The 13,930-nt window shown below is 39.8% G+C and overlaps 3 protein-coding genes across 5 annotated transcripts; all 3 read left to right on the forward strand.

The window, feature by feature from the left end:
- The first annotated feature begins 941 nt into the window (after positions 1–941).
- On the forward strand, positions 942–3,755 carry LOC307137783 (uncharacterized protein). The gene is made up of 5 exons (XM_079835715.1): positions 942–1,184; positions 1,379–1,474; positions 1,618–1,777; positions 1,992–2,115; positions 2,271–3,755. Exons 2-5 carry the CDS (start codon positions 1,382–1,384, stop codon positions 3,340–3,342), a joined length of 1,449 nt encoding a protein of 482 aa, XP_079691841.1. The 5' UTR covers positions 942–1,184; positions 1,379–1,381; the 3' UTR covers positions 3,343–3,755.
- Positions 3,756–5,233: 1,478 nt separating this feature from the next.
- On the forward strand, positions 5,234–9,523 carry rras (RAS related). Of its 2 annotated transcripts, none has more exons than XM_079819850.1 (7): positions 5,234–5,556; positions 5,833–5,921; positions 6,132–6,219; positions 6,544–6,646; positions 7,380–7,488; positions 7,583–7,701; positions 7,775–9,523. In XM_079819850.1, the coding sequence occupies exons 2-7, from the start codon at positions 5,838–5,840 to the stop codon at positions 7,860–7,862; spliced, it is 591 nt and encodes a 196-aa protein (XP_079675976.1). In that variant the 5' UTR covers positions 5,234–5,556; positions 5,833–5,837; the 3' UTR covers positions 7,863–9,523. The 2 variants fall into 2 exon arrangements, with proteins under 2 accessions (XP_079675976.1, XP_079675977.1); XM_079819851.1 differs by having other exon boundaries at positions 5,273–5,587.
- Positions 9,524–10,222: 699 nt separating this feature from the next.
- On the forward strand, positions 10,223–13,005 carry prrg2 (proline rich Gla (G-carboxyglutamic acid) 2; the record flags this gene model as incomplete). 2 transcript variants are annotated; one of them, XM_079819828.1, is made up of 7 exons in its annotated part: positions 10,223–10,472; positions 10,942–11,031; positions 11,445–11,608; positions 11,768–11,801; positions 12,101–12,230; positions 12,309–12,449; positions 12,578–13,005. In XM_079819828.1, the coding sequence occupies exons 2-7, from the start codon at positions 10,947–10,949 to the stop codon at positions 12,627–12,629; spliced, it is 606 nt and encodes a 201-aa protein (XP_079675954.1). In that variant the 5' UTR covers positions 10,223–10,472; positions 10,942–10,946. The 2 variants fall into 2 exon arrangements, with proteins under 2 accessions (XP_079675954.1, XP_079675955.1); XM_079819829.1 differs by lacking the exon at positions 12,578–13,005 and having other exon boundaries at positions 10,242–10,472; positions 12,309–12,453.
- Between the last annotated feature and the right edge of the window lie 925 nt (positions 13,006–13,930).

Below are 13,930 nucleotides of genomic sequence, written 5' to 3' on the forward strand. Positions count from 1 at the left end.
CAATAAAACAATAGAAAATTAATATTTCACACATGTATATTATTTGTTTCACAGTATAAACCATATTTTTAGACATAAAATCAAATTAATACAGTGAAAAAAGTAACATCAAAGCCATAAGACTCTCAGGGTGGGCCAAGCCTATGATTTAGGTTGGCCTGCACATTTAGTTACAAATATATTATGCATCTGTCCAGTAAACATGCAAAACTCGATTATGCAATATTTTAAAGACAAAGTCTTAACCTCTCGTATCACTGTAAATTAAATTGACTGGTTAAACTTGTTTTGTAGAAGCTTACAGTGTGGTTTAGCATTATTATAGATTAATAAATTCACATAAATCTAATTTTAAGAGTTACAATTGAACAACTGTTGTTTTGTTTTGTTTTTTTGCAGCTGTGGCTCGAGAAAAAAAATAATTGTGGTACAATCTGATAAAAACGCATGACATAAATAGAAATATAACGTAATGTTTGTAGGCAACAGTGCACAGCGCGAAGTTGTTAAATATAGTATAAATATGACACCAATAGGTAAATGTGTACTAGTTAACTAAGCGTTCTGCATAATACATTCTGTTTACCAGAGACGCACGTACTGCTCGCATGGGACGTTGCACACAAGTCTGTTAACAAAAACATCTCAAACATAGAAAGATAGGAGAGTCTCATTTGACTGATTGCACGCACTCGATTTGCAAATAAAAGCGGTTGTGTTTCTGTCTGAAAGGCTACAGGGAGTAAAACACGATTCATCACAATAAAAATGCCGAGGTCTTCAGGGTAAATTGATGATGGCGAACAAACAGCGTGCCCGCGCGCGCGTCAAAGAGCAAGCCTGCCCGCTGATTGGCTGAAAATGACATCACATAGAATTGCACTATTCTTAGCTTCTGGAAACGGGATGACCTCATCTTTTCCCCCCTCGCGCAGGTATAGACATACAACAACAAATAATGTTTGAAGCGCAGACAGAACGGAGAGGAGCACGGGAGCACAACTACTGAGAGCGAAGAGAGATCGCGGAACTGTTTATAATCACGCACATATATACTTCACGCGATATAGCCTGTGCTTCCTCCTTTTTGTGCTATTTACAACGTTCATCCACCAGCTTCGTTGGATTTTGCCAACCTTTTTGGATTTCCTGCGGACTCTGCTGATCTATAAGTGACTGAATTGGTGAGTATGAGCTTTTAGTTCATTGCAAGTAAGGGTAAACTGTATATAATTATTGTTAAATGCAATTTATCAAAACTTTTTCATAATTTTTAGGTATGCCAAATTGCAGCTTTTAGGATTCTGACTGTCTGTTTAGTGCGCCACAGACTGAATAGAGTAATTTTCAGTGTATATGTATATGTTTGTTTCATCAGGAGATGGTGTACTACAGGGACAGTCAATCCGAGCGGCCGCCGTTGTCGCGGATTCTGCCGCATCTCTATCTTGGTGCAGAGACTGACGTAACGCAGGTATATTTACAATTCTCCATAATGTAGAACTAGCTGTTAAGGAGAATCCTCCTCAACCCGTCTTTAAATGACATTTGCTTCATTTAACAATAGTTTGTTCTTCTCGTGCATAACATTAAGTTACTTTCTCACCTTTCCCACAGGACGGTTTGTCTGACCGAGGCATCTCGTATGTACTAAGTGTGAGCCGATGTTGCCCACAGCCTTCATTTCTACCCCAGTACCAGTACCTCCGTATCCCAATAGACGACTCCCTGCGGGATGACCTGCTTCCTTGGATCCCTCAGGCGTTGCACTTCATTGGTGAGGGACCCGGCATCCCACTGCTTACATCAGCCTGTATTTGCATCCCAATAGCATTACATCATTAATAGCATCGATGAATAGTGAACTCTGACTATGGAAATACATTTGTTTGTCTGTGTAAATTAATAATAATGTGAGGCTAATTTGAAACAGATCATCTGGTGCAAACCCCTGGGTGTACACTATAATTTTTCAATATTGTATGTTGCAGATGGGGCCGTGTCACGTGGCTGCTCTGTCTTGGTTCACTGTGCTGCAGGAATCTCTCGGTCTCCAGCACTTGCTGTGGCTTACGTCATGTATAGCCTGAAAATGGATCTGGATCATGCATACAGGTAATGTGCATAATGTTGTTTGACTACTGCTGTCATTTTCTATGTAATAAGCAGTGACATTTTGCACATAAAAAGAGTCAGGGGCATGATAGTGGCCTAAGTGAGAATGTTTCGTTGTTCTGATTTCACTCAGATTAATCTCATCGTTCCTTTAGGTTTGTGAAAGAACGCAGACCTACCATTTCACCAAACTTTAACTTCCTGGGGCAGCTGCAGCTCTTCCAGGGAACGCTTTCTTTGAAGAATCATAACACAACAAACATTCATGCTCAGCAGTCAGTCAAACCTTTGGATAACTGCCCACAGCCCACCAATGAAAACAGCAACAGCAGCTCCACGGTGGCACTGCTAACTAACTTGAACATTCAGAACAGCATGGACAACAACTGTATTATTAATGGATGCACTGAGGATCCCAAAGCAAACGTGCACTGTGAGAACAAGAACAGCCAAATGGAAAATATTCAGAGCAGAGACCAACGCAATGAGGTGATGAATCCAGAGTTTACCTTATCTCTTTCAGACAAGCTCGGAGCGCTCACTCTCCGCGCAAATCCCGTAGAAATACAAAGACCAGTAAACGTCCCATCTCAGACTCAGCAGGATCCGCCAAAGTCCAGCCTACCCAAGCCTACTTACCTTCAGATCCCATCCCTAGCGGAGAAACGCAAAAGCCTTACTCTTTCCCTTACGCCAGTGGGCGCAGTTCCCCAGGCTCTCCAGGAGGGGTCATCAGCGAACAGCGGTGATCTGAAGCAGAGCCGTTCCGCAGTCGACCATACGGGGGCGTTAGATGACTTGGGCAGAGTCAATATGGAGGCGTCAGCATCAGAAACCAGAGCAGATCCAAAAGAGGCAAACAGGCTTATCAGCAAGGAGGCCTCAGCTAGACACAGCTGCTCAAGATCACAAAGAAGAAAGAAGAAAGTGAACCGCAGAGCAAACGAGGAGCAACAAAAAACAAACCAAGTGAACAGTTCAAGCACAAGATCACACAGGCAGATCCAGGGGCCGTGTGGGATCACAACCTCATCGCAGGAGCTTTTCGAGAAGGAGGTTACCGGTGGTGTTGAAGCAGTGGAGGGTATGGATGGAGACAACAGCCCCCTGTCTCCAGTCAGTCTAACGGTTAGCAAAATACTAGACTGGGGAGAACGCATGCTGCTTGGGGTGCTACTGGGCCCACGTATTAAAGTGGGACAGGCTGCTTTGCCGTACAGATGTTGAGGAGGGACAGGTTGTTTGGACTGTGCCACTACTTAAAGATAAGGTGTAAACAAGGACTTCTCAGAGAGGGATAGCTAAGGAACTGTGATTATTCTGTACCTCCCGAATGAAGGAACTTAAATGAAGACAGCGACATGGGTGAAACAGCATATGTATGAGTGTGTGAATTCACTTATTTATTTGATGAAATTGCATGTTCCTCCAAGAGAGTATTCGATCTAATGGACTGGTGATATGTGTGTAAATGACAGAATGTCTGGAAAAACACATGCGATTTGTTCTGCCTGTGACTTTATTTATTGAAATTCATTGATAATTGTTATTTATAAATGGGTATTTTGCAGGTGGAATTTTAACACTATAGCTTGTATTGGAAAAAAAGTGTTCATTAAAGACAATTATTTTACACTATCTCTCTGTCTCTTTCATTTTAGCAACTATTTTGGTGAATTGTATAATAAAATGTTATTAAAAGACAAAAGCAATAAAAAGGTAACACCCACTAGCCCAGGGGTTTTCAAACTGGGGTCCTCCAGAAGGTTCAAAGGGGGTCCCCAGAAAATGTCAGAGAATAAAAAGACAAAGCAAAAATGAATAAAGTCTACCGAACATTCTAACGGTTTCATTTCTAAATGTTTATCTTCTTTCTTGCTGTATACAAGTCTGAGAATAAAAACATCTCAAACATATAAAGATAGGTATACATACGAGAATTGTAGTATGTTTGCTTTGTATCTTTCCAGTGAGTTTTACTCACTATAGTCCCCTTTATCTGCTTGCATTTATTGTTAAAGTTGCTCATACAAATCATTTTATTTGAAAATGTTCTTCTTCGGGTTTATACATCCAAAATTTAGCATAGCCGATTTAAGTTTGGAAATAATATGTTGTATTTATAATGTCACACTTACTACTTCGCTAACAGTTTAAATGTTTTGGTTTTTTCATACATAAAAAATAGATGGATTTTAGGAAGGGGGTCCCTCATAAAAGCTTCATCATATTTGGGGGTCCTTGGCCCATGCACTATCCTGCTTCTATGTCTGTCAATTTAAAAGCCAGTTGATTATAGTTGGGCAATAGACCTGTGCCTTTTAAATGAATAAAACCCACAGAAATTATAATATCCTTACAGTTAAAGCCTACCTAAGGCTTTTCGAAAGTTGAGGAATTTGTTGCATCATACTGAAATTCAGTCCCCTCACTTGGTTTAGTCACAATGAAGAGGAGCACGTATCCCTGGAAATGTTGAGAAAGCAGACAGTAACTGGTGGGTGTCTCCAAAACGATTTTTACTACACCCTGTTTGTCACATTCCTGGAGGGTTTCGTTTAATGCAAGCCAAAAGTGATTCAGCATCCACACGGATATTGCCAAGGAATATAGGCTACAAGAAGAACAAAGGCAAATGTAGCCTACAGACTCAACATAGTAGCCTACATATTACTAGGAATTAAATACGCCAGTAAAAAATCAATACATAAGATACAAAATGTTCCATCTCGACAAACATAAAGTTTAAATCAGCCTCGTTTTATACGCCTATGTCTATTTCAATAGATGATTCATGTGTCGCCGTCTTGCGCTTATTTATATCGTTCGAGCTCAATAAAAAACGGACAATGAATGCAAAATTAACGCTATGTGTAAACATGTACTGTACAGTAACACAGACAAGCCAGGCCCTTGGCCAAATATGGGAAAGTCGACGCTCGAATTACACGTTTATCATATAGCCTTCCTTCTATTGCGGAAATACAAGCGTAGTAACAGCAGGATCGCTCATCGAAACATTTGCATCAGCCAATTAGAACTCGCCAAGGCTCACCGCTTACGAAATGATTCGTGCGATGAGAAAAACAACCCCGAAAGCCACGCCCATTTCAGGCGTGCGCATGATATACACTGAAGACGAAAAAAAGTTGCCCCTGGTCATGAAAAAAAGCTATCGGAAGCAAGAGAGAGTCCAGAAATCACCAAGAAAAATCCAGAGGGCGGACATTCCTTTAAGCTTGGAATTCGCTTTTTATCTCCATAAGCAAGATGGTTTTATCGCTTGTACAAAAGGGAGCATTTGTAGGCTAAATCTCGCGGATATAGTGTATTAAAGTTGTCGGAGTATTCGCGGGTTGGCAGTGGACTAAGTTGTCTGACTTTCGAGTCGCTAACTTGGCACCAGAAGGCTAATTTACTCAAGGCGGCTGCGGAAGAAAGGTAATCGGCGGTCATTGCTCGAACCAGCACGGTATTTGTTTTATTTCCACTTTGGAGTTATCAATCTGCAAATGTTTTGTAGATACGGAAACATATGGAGCTTTTATTGTGATACATACTTGCCCAAATCTGTTACATTGTAGAGGTTTATCAACGATGCCAGGCCTTTTACGGTCCTAAATCTTTATGCTCCACAGAGCAGTGTTATTCCTCTTAAAACCATTTTAGTTGAGTAAGAAGACATGATTAGTATTGTTTTATGACCCAATGTTACAGGGATTATGTCAACGGAAGAAAGATATAAGTTGGTGGTCGTGGGCGGTGGAGGTGTGGGGAAAAGCGCCCTCAGTATTCAGTTCATTCAGGTAAGTGTGTATTTTTCAGTACTTTGTATGAAATAAAGATGTATTTAAGGCGCAATATGGGGCAAATACGCGGTGTAATTATTTCTGTGGGTGTGTTGTAAGATTTGGGTGACGTTCAGAGTGCAGTGGGCTTTTCTCTGCATGTTCCTTCATGTTAAAGCCCTTGTTGAGGAGTTGGTGAACCAAAATGTTTTCTGTTTTCTTTCACAGTCGTACTTTGTGTCTGACTATGACCCAACCATTGAAGACTCATACACTAAAATCTGCACCGTGGATGGAAAGGAGACCCGATTAGACAGTATGTTGTTATTAATGTGTTCTTCGTAGGAAGGAATGAGTGTTAACAGCTCCACAGGTTCCCTCAGTAGGGAGATTTTGGACAGAGTTGCATCATTGATGATTCATTGCTGACTATGGGTTCCTGCCCAGGTTTTGTTTTGACTTGCTGTCAGTACAACATCATGCCAGCTGTGCTTAAACCAAACTTTTTCTGTAAATTAGGTGTAGTTATGAATTGTGTTTGTGCACCAAAAAATGTGATTTGTTTGGATTGGCTCATCTTGTATATTCCCCTCTATTTAACCGGGCTATGTTTTGCTTTTGTCGTTCACCTGTTCATTAGTTCTCGACACAGCAGGACAAGAAGAGTTTGGGGCGATGAGAGAGCAGTACATGCGCTCTGGAGAGGGGTTCTTGCTGGTGTTTGCTCTTAATGACAGTGGCAGGTAGGTGTTTTCCAGAGTGTGTTTGTGTGAGCATGAGAGGAAGGGGAATAGATAGTTTCTAACCTCTCTGTGTGACGAGAACAGAGAGTGTTTATGTGTCTGTGTGTGTTTTAAAAATAAAACCACAAAATGTGTTTGTGATGAGAATGAGAGTGCAGGTTATGAGTGTTCATGTCATCAGGTGCTCAGCAGAGTTGAACTTCAACAGCTGAACTGCGACTATTTGTGTGGCGAGTGTAAATGTTGAAGTTTCACAGTGTGCGAATCCTCACAGATGTGAATTTGATTTACACGACACCGTTTTTATCTAAAAACTGAAAGCTTTGCATGCGTTTTGGCCCTTCACTTGCATGACAACGACATTTTGGGGGCCTGAAAATGCAAACTTTTGAAAACAAGTGTGTATACAAAAAACCCAAATTTGTGAAAACGGGGACATCATGCATATTACGTGTTCAGTCTATATATTGTTCAGTCTAGAACTTTTTGAGAATATACTATATCGAAACAAAAAAAGTAATTATTTTTTCCTAGTTATGCCAGGTTTTTTTTTTCCAGTTCAGGAAAATAATTCATGATTCATTTGTTTAACAATAGGAATATTTATTGTTTTTTCAGGCTACTATTCAAGAAGAGTTCAATTGTAATGACCTTCTATAAACTCTGTATTATTTTTGTGTTCATAGATCAAAATGTGTTGTTCTAATGAATTTGTGTCGGTTCTCTGTTTCAGTTATAAAGAAATTCAGAAATTTCACACTCAGATATTGCGGGTGAAGGATCGAGATGACTTTCCCATGGTTCTTGTTGGCAACAAATCAGATCTTGATCAGCAGAGAGAGGTAATTTTTTCAGTGTTACACAGCTGAGTGAATTTTTAATGAAAAAGGCAGCCAATTCATACGTGTGTGGGTTTTTTTTTTCTCCCCCAAATAGATCTCAAGAGAGGAGGCCATGTCATTTGCCCGAGAAAACAGGATCCACTATATGGAATCGTCAGCTAAGAACCGCCACAATGTGGATGAAGCATTCATGGAGGTTGTGCGAGCAATAAGGTTTGTAATAGAGGAACGCTCTTCTGTGATTCTGTGTGGATTGTGATGAACTTACAATACCCTGTCTCCTCAGGAAGTTTCAGGAGACGGAGAGTCCACCACTCCCCGCTAATCACGCGAGGAAGCAGAAGAGTGGTGGCTGTCCCTGCACCCTGCTCTGACTGCCCCTCTGCACTGTTGCCTAGGAGACTGAAGCCCTCACTCTCACGCCTGGTGCCTTATATGTCTACACAGTGTGTGTGTGTGTGTGTGTGTGTGTGTGTGTGTGTGTGGGGCACTGTACGCATCAGTGTTTTAGCCGCTTTTACAGTATGTGTATGAATGGTTCCCAAGGAGAAACTTGGCTATATCAAATGAGAGAGAACATGTTGGAAAGGGGGGCCTTTAGTTCTTATTTTGTCCACGTTTTATGTAGTGCCTTGTAGAAACATGCTCTTGATTTTAGATTCATAGTAAAAGGTTGCAGACTGATTGTGTGCCACAAAAAAAAAACATTACCCACGCAGGGGGGGGGGGGGGGGTGAACAATAGTGACAACGTATATTTAAACGACCACGTAAGCGTTGTGCTGACAAAGTGTTGTGATGGTTCTGGTGTCGCCTACATGTCATATATTGTGTTATTGACTCAGAAAGTGTTTTATTGGCCCAGACCCCTGTTCAGCATGTTCTTTCTCTGGGGATTTATTTAGTCAGTGTGACTGCACTGAAATGGCTGCTCTAGTCTACACCTTGCTACCTATCAGTGGCGAGAAATATATTCCAGCCAGCTTGTTTTCATTAATCTCTTCCTGATAAAGCAATGTGGGTTGACTAAGACATGATGTGGTTTTAATAATTGAGCATTTTTTAGTGGAGAAGCAGTAGTGTTCAAATAACGAGTCCAGTATCGTGCTAGTATTCATTCAAACCAAAGGCTATACTGTAAATGTTTGCACACCTGCTCTGTCATCGTGAATAGTTATCTAATGTAGTTTAACACTAAAATGGACAAATTGTGTGGTTTTATTATGGGATTGTTATGTTTCTTTTTTGTTTTAGTATCAATTTGATGTCTTTTTTTGAAGGTACTTCTGTCTGTGCATATGTGCAGAATAAGACAGTCTGTCTCCAGGTTCACGTTTTTGAAAATGTGCTTTGCTTGTGATTTTTTGCACCTTCATTAGTAGACGGTGATGAAAAAGTGATACAGAGGAATTGCCAAATGAATTTACTAACAAAGCATGATATTAGTCAGTGTTGTGAGGGAGTGATTCACTCTGTCTGTACATAAGTAGAACGGCTTAGTTAATAGTGTAAGGAAAACAAGACCAGGTGCGTTTCCTTAGTCAAACTATAGCAGTTCTTATGGTATACTCCACTCTCGGGGGAGTTGCTACACACACTTTACGGCCTTTAATCAAGGGACATGGATTTTTTCTTTTTCAAACTGGGACAAATTCTATTGTAGATCAGGTTTGTCGGCTGCAAATAAGAACAAAGCACTATTTAATTGTGCAATGTTAACAAAATTACACAACATTGTAACATGATTCTCATTCATATCATTTCATGTCTTAAGTCTGATTATTTCAGTTTTTTTATTTAAGCTATTTTTCTTGGCTCTGGAGAGAGGTCAGACACCATTTATCTTCCAATTTTGTATCTAAATCTAACAATATTCTTTTGTACGCAATTAAAATGTCTTTAAACGTTTCATGTAAGAATTTGTGGGTGACTGGTTTATTGGCGATTCATTCTAAAAAGTACTTGTAACAATTAAAATGTTTTGAAACTGAATTCAGCTGATGAATGAGAAAATGTAATGATTAAAGTAAGAATTTAAAAAAAAAAACTTTATTATGAATGTAGGATAATATATATGAATATACTATTGTATTTAGATTCCAAAAAGGTTGTTTTTTACTTCTAAAAATAGCCTACGTGTTATTCATCTCTGTTCTCATGTCTCTCAGTTCTTATTGGACCATAACGATCAAATAAGACAATTTACCCTGCAATGCAAGCAATTGTTGCAAATGATTCCCACATGTGAGGTGAGGGGAAATCGCTGGGAGGGAATCAACCGCAAGGCGAGATTCTGATTCTAGAGGAATATTATATTTCAAAATAGCATTATGTCGTGACTAAAGTCCCTTTAAGACGTTATATAAAGTCTTTGATTGGACTGACCTTCGTTAATGTATTAAAAGCTGTTCTCAGGGCGGCTCCTGCAAAGAAGAGGCCCATTCATAACTATCTTTGAAAAGAACGGTTGATCCGTTAAGGCGCAATGGACTGTTAAAACCGGAAGCTGTTCAAGGTAGCTTGGAATTTTTTGTTTGTTTTTAAAGACAGGTGATGACATTTTTCAACATTGAAATACGATATGTAGCCTACATAATTGAGCCACAGCACTAAAACATATCAATGCTAATTGTTGTTGTTTTTTTTGTAATGGGGGCGATCAAAACAGCTTTTTTTATTGAGATGTGCAGGTAGGTCACCGAAACTTGTCACGTCCCACCGCCACTCCTCTAAGCGCTCGCGGCTGTGAAGTATGTTGTCAAACTGGTATGTCTCATACGTGATGATGAGTTGTGTTTTCGCTGAGAATGAAACACAGGTGAATAGGGAAGTAGTTTAATTAAAACCCGAGAATATGTGAGATCTTTGTATTCATATAGTTGAGCTAGTCATAATAATTTACAGCACCAAGACAGGAAATCTCTGGGCATATCTGAAAGTGTTTTTCTTTCAAAGTGTCCTTGTAAGGAGCACACGAGTGTAAAGGTAAGCGGGCGGTTTCCCGTGTCGTTTTTCTGTAGACGCAGGCCAGTAGTTTTGCTTTCTTTTCTATTTTCTGCCCTGCGTTTTGTGGTAGGCCACAGCTTGTTTTTGAAACGAATATACAGATATGTACTATAGTTAATTAACTTAAATAAATAAATAAATATTAAAGTTATTTCCTCGTGTTGCCCCAATTTTGTCAATGTATTATCAATGTGATTTTAGTTGATGTCTTGAAAACAAGATATTAAACTGATATTTTATGTATATGCATGGCTGTTTTTTCTTAATATAAACATTTAATATTTGCTTTTGAATTGCTGCAATGACCGATAGAGGACGACATTGTAAGCTTTTTCCGTATTTTGTGACGCATTCTTTATGTTATATAGGCCTATAGATCCTCCATATGGCATTATCTAAACATAGTCTGTTAAACTTTGTAATATTCTTTATTATATTCTTCGAACAGGTACAATGCTGGGGTTTCCAGCGATATGTTTCAGCTTGCTATCCCTGCTGCATCTTGTTTGGGGCAGAGTGATTTACAATGGAAATGATGGTAATAATGAAAAACAAAACACTTTTTTTTTTTAAATTGCCAGTGTGGGACATTTTTTTTGGTTTATCTTCTGTTGCTGCTCATCCATTAGTACTATGGTGTTTATTTTTATTTTTTTTGTTGGCTCATGCACTCATGCACGAAATCAAAGACTTATACCTCTGCACAATCTTATTTGCATTACAGACTTTAGGTGTATTACAAACATTGGTAACTCTTTCATACACAGAATTCCACATAATTTATTGTCATTTTATTTATTTTACTACATAGATCTTTATGATTAGCTGCCATTTCATTACCCTTCCTATATACTGCTGCACTGTTCCTTCTGTCTGTTACAAGAAGTGATTATGTATGTTTGTGATGTGTTGTGATTTTCATTATTATTTGTATTCTCTTGTGGACCTCAGTATTCCTAGAAGAGAAGTCAGCGGGTTCATTTCTCTCCCGTAAGCTGTTGTATAACAGTTGGGATTTTGAGGTAGTGACGCCTGGCAATATAGAGAGAGAATGCATAGAGGAAATATGCTCGTATGAAGAGGCCAGAGAGGTTTTTGAAGATGACCGTAAGACGGTAAGAAACAGAGTATATACTCATTTATATACTCTTATAGGGAATGTGAACACAAAGGAAGCATGTTATAGCCAAAACTACAAGATGAGAAAAATGGTTTATATATATATATATATATATATATAGTTTCTTGACACTGTTTATTTTGTTTTCCGACAGGCCGCTTTTTGGAAAACCTATGTCAACAGTCATGGTAATGATCTTTTTTTTTTTTCATTAAGGTAATGAATGTGATATTTTATAGATGAAGTTGAAGATATGCACATCCAACTGTTCAATTTTCAAATAAATTTGAAGTCCTATTCTTAGTCTGACAGCACAGAAGAAAGCAGCCTTGTCAAGCCATCGCCATATAGTGTTAGCAAATGCAAGCTACAAATAGTATTTTATTGACCAATATTTTATCGTGATGGGATAAAATGGGGGACACTAAATGAACACTTAAAATGTGTATTTGTTGCGAATGATAAACTGATTGATTGATTTCCACAGAGGATTTGCACCCACTTGATGTGTCTGGTTTGGTAGCTGGCATCGTGGCTATAGTAATAACAGCGATTATAGTCGCTGTGCTGGGCATTTATTGCTACAAGAACAGAGGCAAAAATGCAAGAGGCGGCAGGTAAGTGCATGCTGTCATTACCACTTGCAATATGCCTTTTATGTGGCAATGTCACTCTAATGGATTCTGCACCTCCAGTGTTCCTGTGAATATGGGAGTGGATGGGCAGCCAGTACCCGAATCTGTTCCCTTGACTATTGTGGCTCCGGGTCTCCCCTCATACAACGAGGCTCTGACTCACAGTGGCCAGCACGATGCCCCCCCACCGCCATACTCTGGGTAAGAACTCTGAATGGTTCGTTTGCATATGTGCATTGCATACAAAAGTGCCACACTATCTGCTATAAAATGTGTTTGTGCTGCGTTTTCAAAATATGTTTTAAAATTTGCATCTTTTCTCTTTACAGGGGACATCCACCTGAGCCGACAGTGCCGACAGAAACTCGCGATGAGGAATGACGAAGACACGATGTTGTTTTTTTAAATGGGGGGTGGGGGGAGTTGGGCGATGTGGTTTTACTGGTGAGAAAAGGGGCATGGTTACTTTTTTGGGTCTGTAAGATGGTGGTCATGTGCCATAGATAAAGAAGTGACTGTAGATAAGTGTAGTTTCAGTCACTAATTAGGTAATTTATTATGCTTGTGCTACATGTTCAGCAGGTAACTTTTGTATTATTCTGTAAAATTATTTTGCTGCTATCAAAGATATCAAGGAAGTCTATGTCAATATTTTCACAAAGCAGGTTTGTTCAAACATTTTAAAGAGTTTTCTTAATCATGTTGAATGGAAATGTAATTGTCATTATTAATAAAATGAAAAATGTAGACCGACTTGAATTTGATTGATAATTTGACTGTGTAAACCAACAACGCGCGTGACGCTTAAATCGGTATTCAGTATTTGCAATTAGTCACTCATCATCGCGCACTGCCACAGACCAGAGAGAGAGAGAGAGAGAGAGAGTACAAAACTCAGTAGTGCTTCTGTGCTGTAACAAGGCAGCAGTACGCACGAGACTTCCAGACATACTGCGTATGTGTGAGAGTGTGACAAGCGAGTGGGGGGTATGTTTATGTGTGTGTGCGCGCGAGCCTGTTAGTCCACTCGTGAAAATGGCGTCTTCTTGCCTAATACCTGAAAATAGCGATTTTAATCCCTGCCATTGTAGTTTATTTGTGAGGGTTTTAAAGCATTACACTAGTCCCTTGTAGATTTTCTTGGAAATTTTGCGCGTTTCAATGAACCTATTCACAGCAAGCCACTTTGTTTCTGACCAAGAGGCTCCATCCCGTGTATTTATCCATGATGCAAATATTTGGGGCGCAACAGCTGAGTAAAAACGCGCCCTCAGTAGACTACTATATATAGAGCCCTAGTATCTCACCTTTTTGTGGCAATGCAGAACACGAACAACTAAGAGGAAATAGGGTACAATCAGCACGTGTCGTACGTCTCGTGGGTGTAACAAGCAATGGCATTAGAATTCGACATGCAGAGCATCAGCCGCGTTGCTGTTTCTGCTACGAAGGACAATAGGCATCGAGATATATAAGAGGGCAAAAGAGGGGAGGGGAGGAAGAAACCGGATTTTTTGTGGTGGCGGTGGTTGGTGTAATACTTCACCCCCCTCCCCGCCTCCCCTCTGTATCCTCCATCTCCCCCTCCTCCTTCTCCTCCCTCCATTCCTCTCCCCCTCTGTGCTGGTCCTATTCTTGAGGACTTGCTTGTGAAACAGGAGAGATAAACAGACATTGAGCGC

The sequence above is a fragment of the Gobio gobio genome (genome assembly GCF_949357685.1).
Source record: "Gobio gobio genome assembly, chromosome: 1".
Taxonomy (NCBI): Eukaryota; Metazoa; Chordata; class Actinopteri; order Cypriniformes; family Gobionidae; genus Gobio; species Gobio gobio.

Bases quoted from the DNA above. Each gene is read 5' to 3' on its own strand.
- rras (XM_079819850.1), top strand. From the start codon at position 5,838: ATGTCAACGGAAGAAAGATATAAGTTGGTGGTCGTGGGCGGTGGAGGT. The intron at 6,647-7,379 runs GTAGGTGTTTTC...TCTCTGTTTCAG, and splicing joins GCTCTTAATGACAGTGGCAG to TTATAAAGAAATTCAGAAAT. The intron at 7,489-7,582 runs GTAATTTTTTCA...TCCCCCAAATAG, and splicing joins ATCTTGATCAGCAGAGAGAG to ATCTCAAGAGAGGAGGCCAT.
- LOC307137783 (XM_079835715.1), top strand. From the start codon at position 1,382: ATGGTGTACTACAGGGACAGTCAATCCGAGCGGCCGCCGTTGTCGCGG. The intron at 1,778-1,991 runs GTGAGGGACCCG...TGTATGTTGCAG, and splicing joins TCAGGCGTTGCACTTCATTG to ATGGGGCCGTGTCACGTGGC. The intron at 2,116-2,270 runs GTAATGTGCATA...TCGTTCCTTTAG, and splicing joins GATCTGGATCATGCATACAG to GTTTGTGAAAGAACGCAGAC.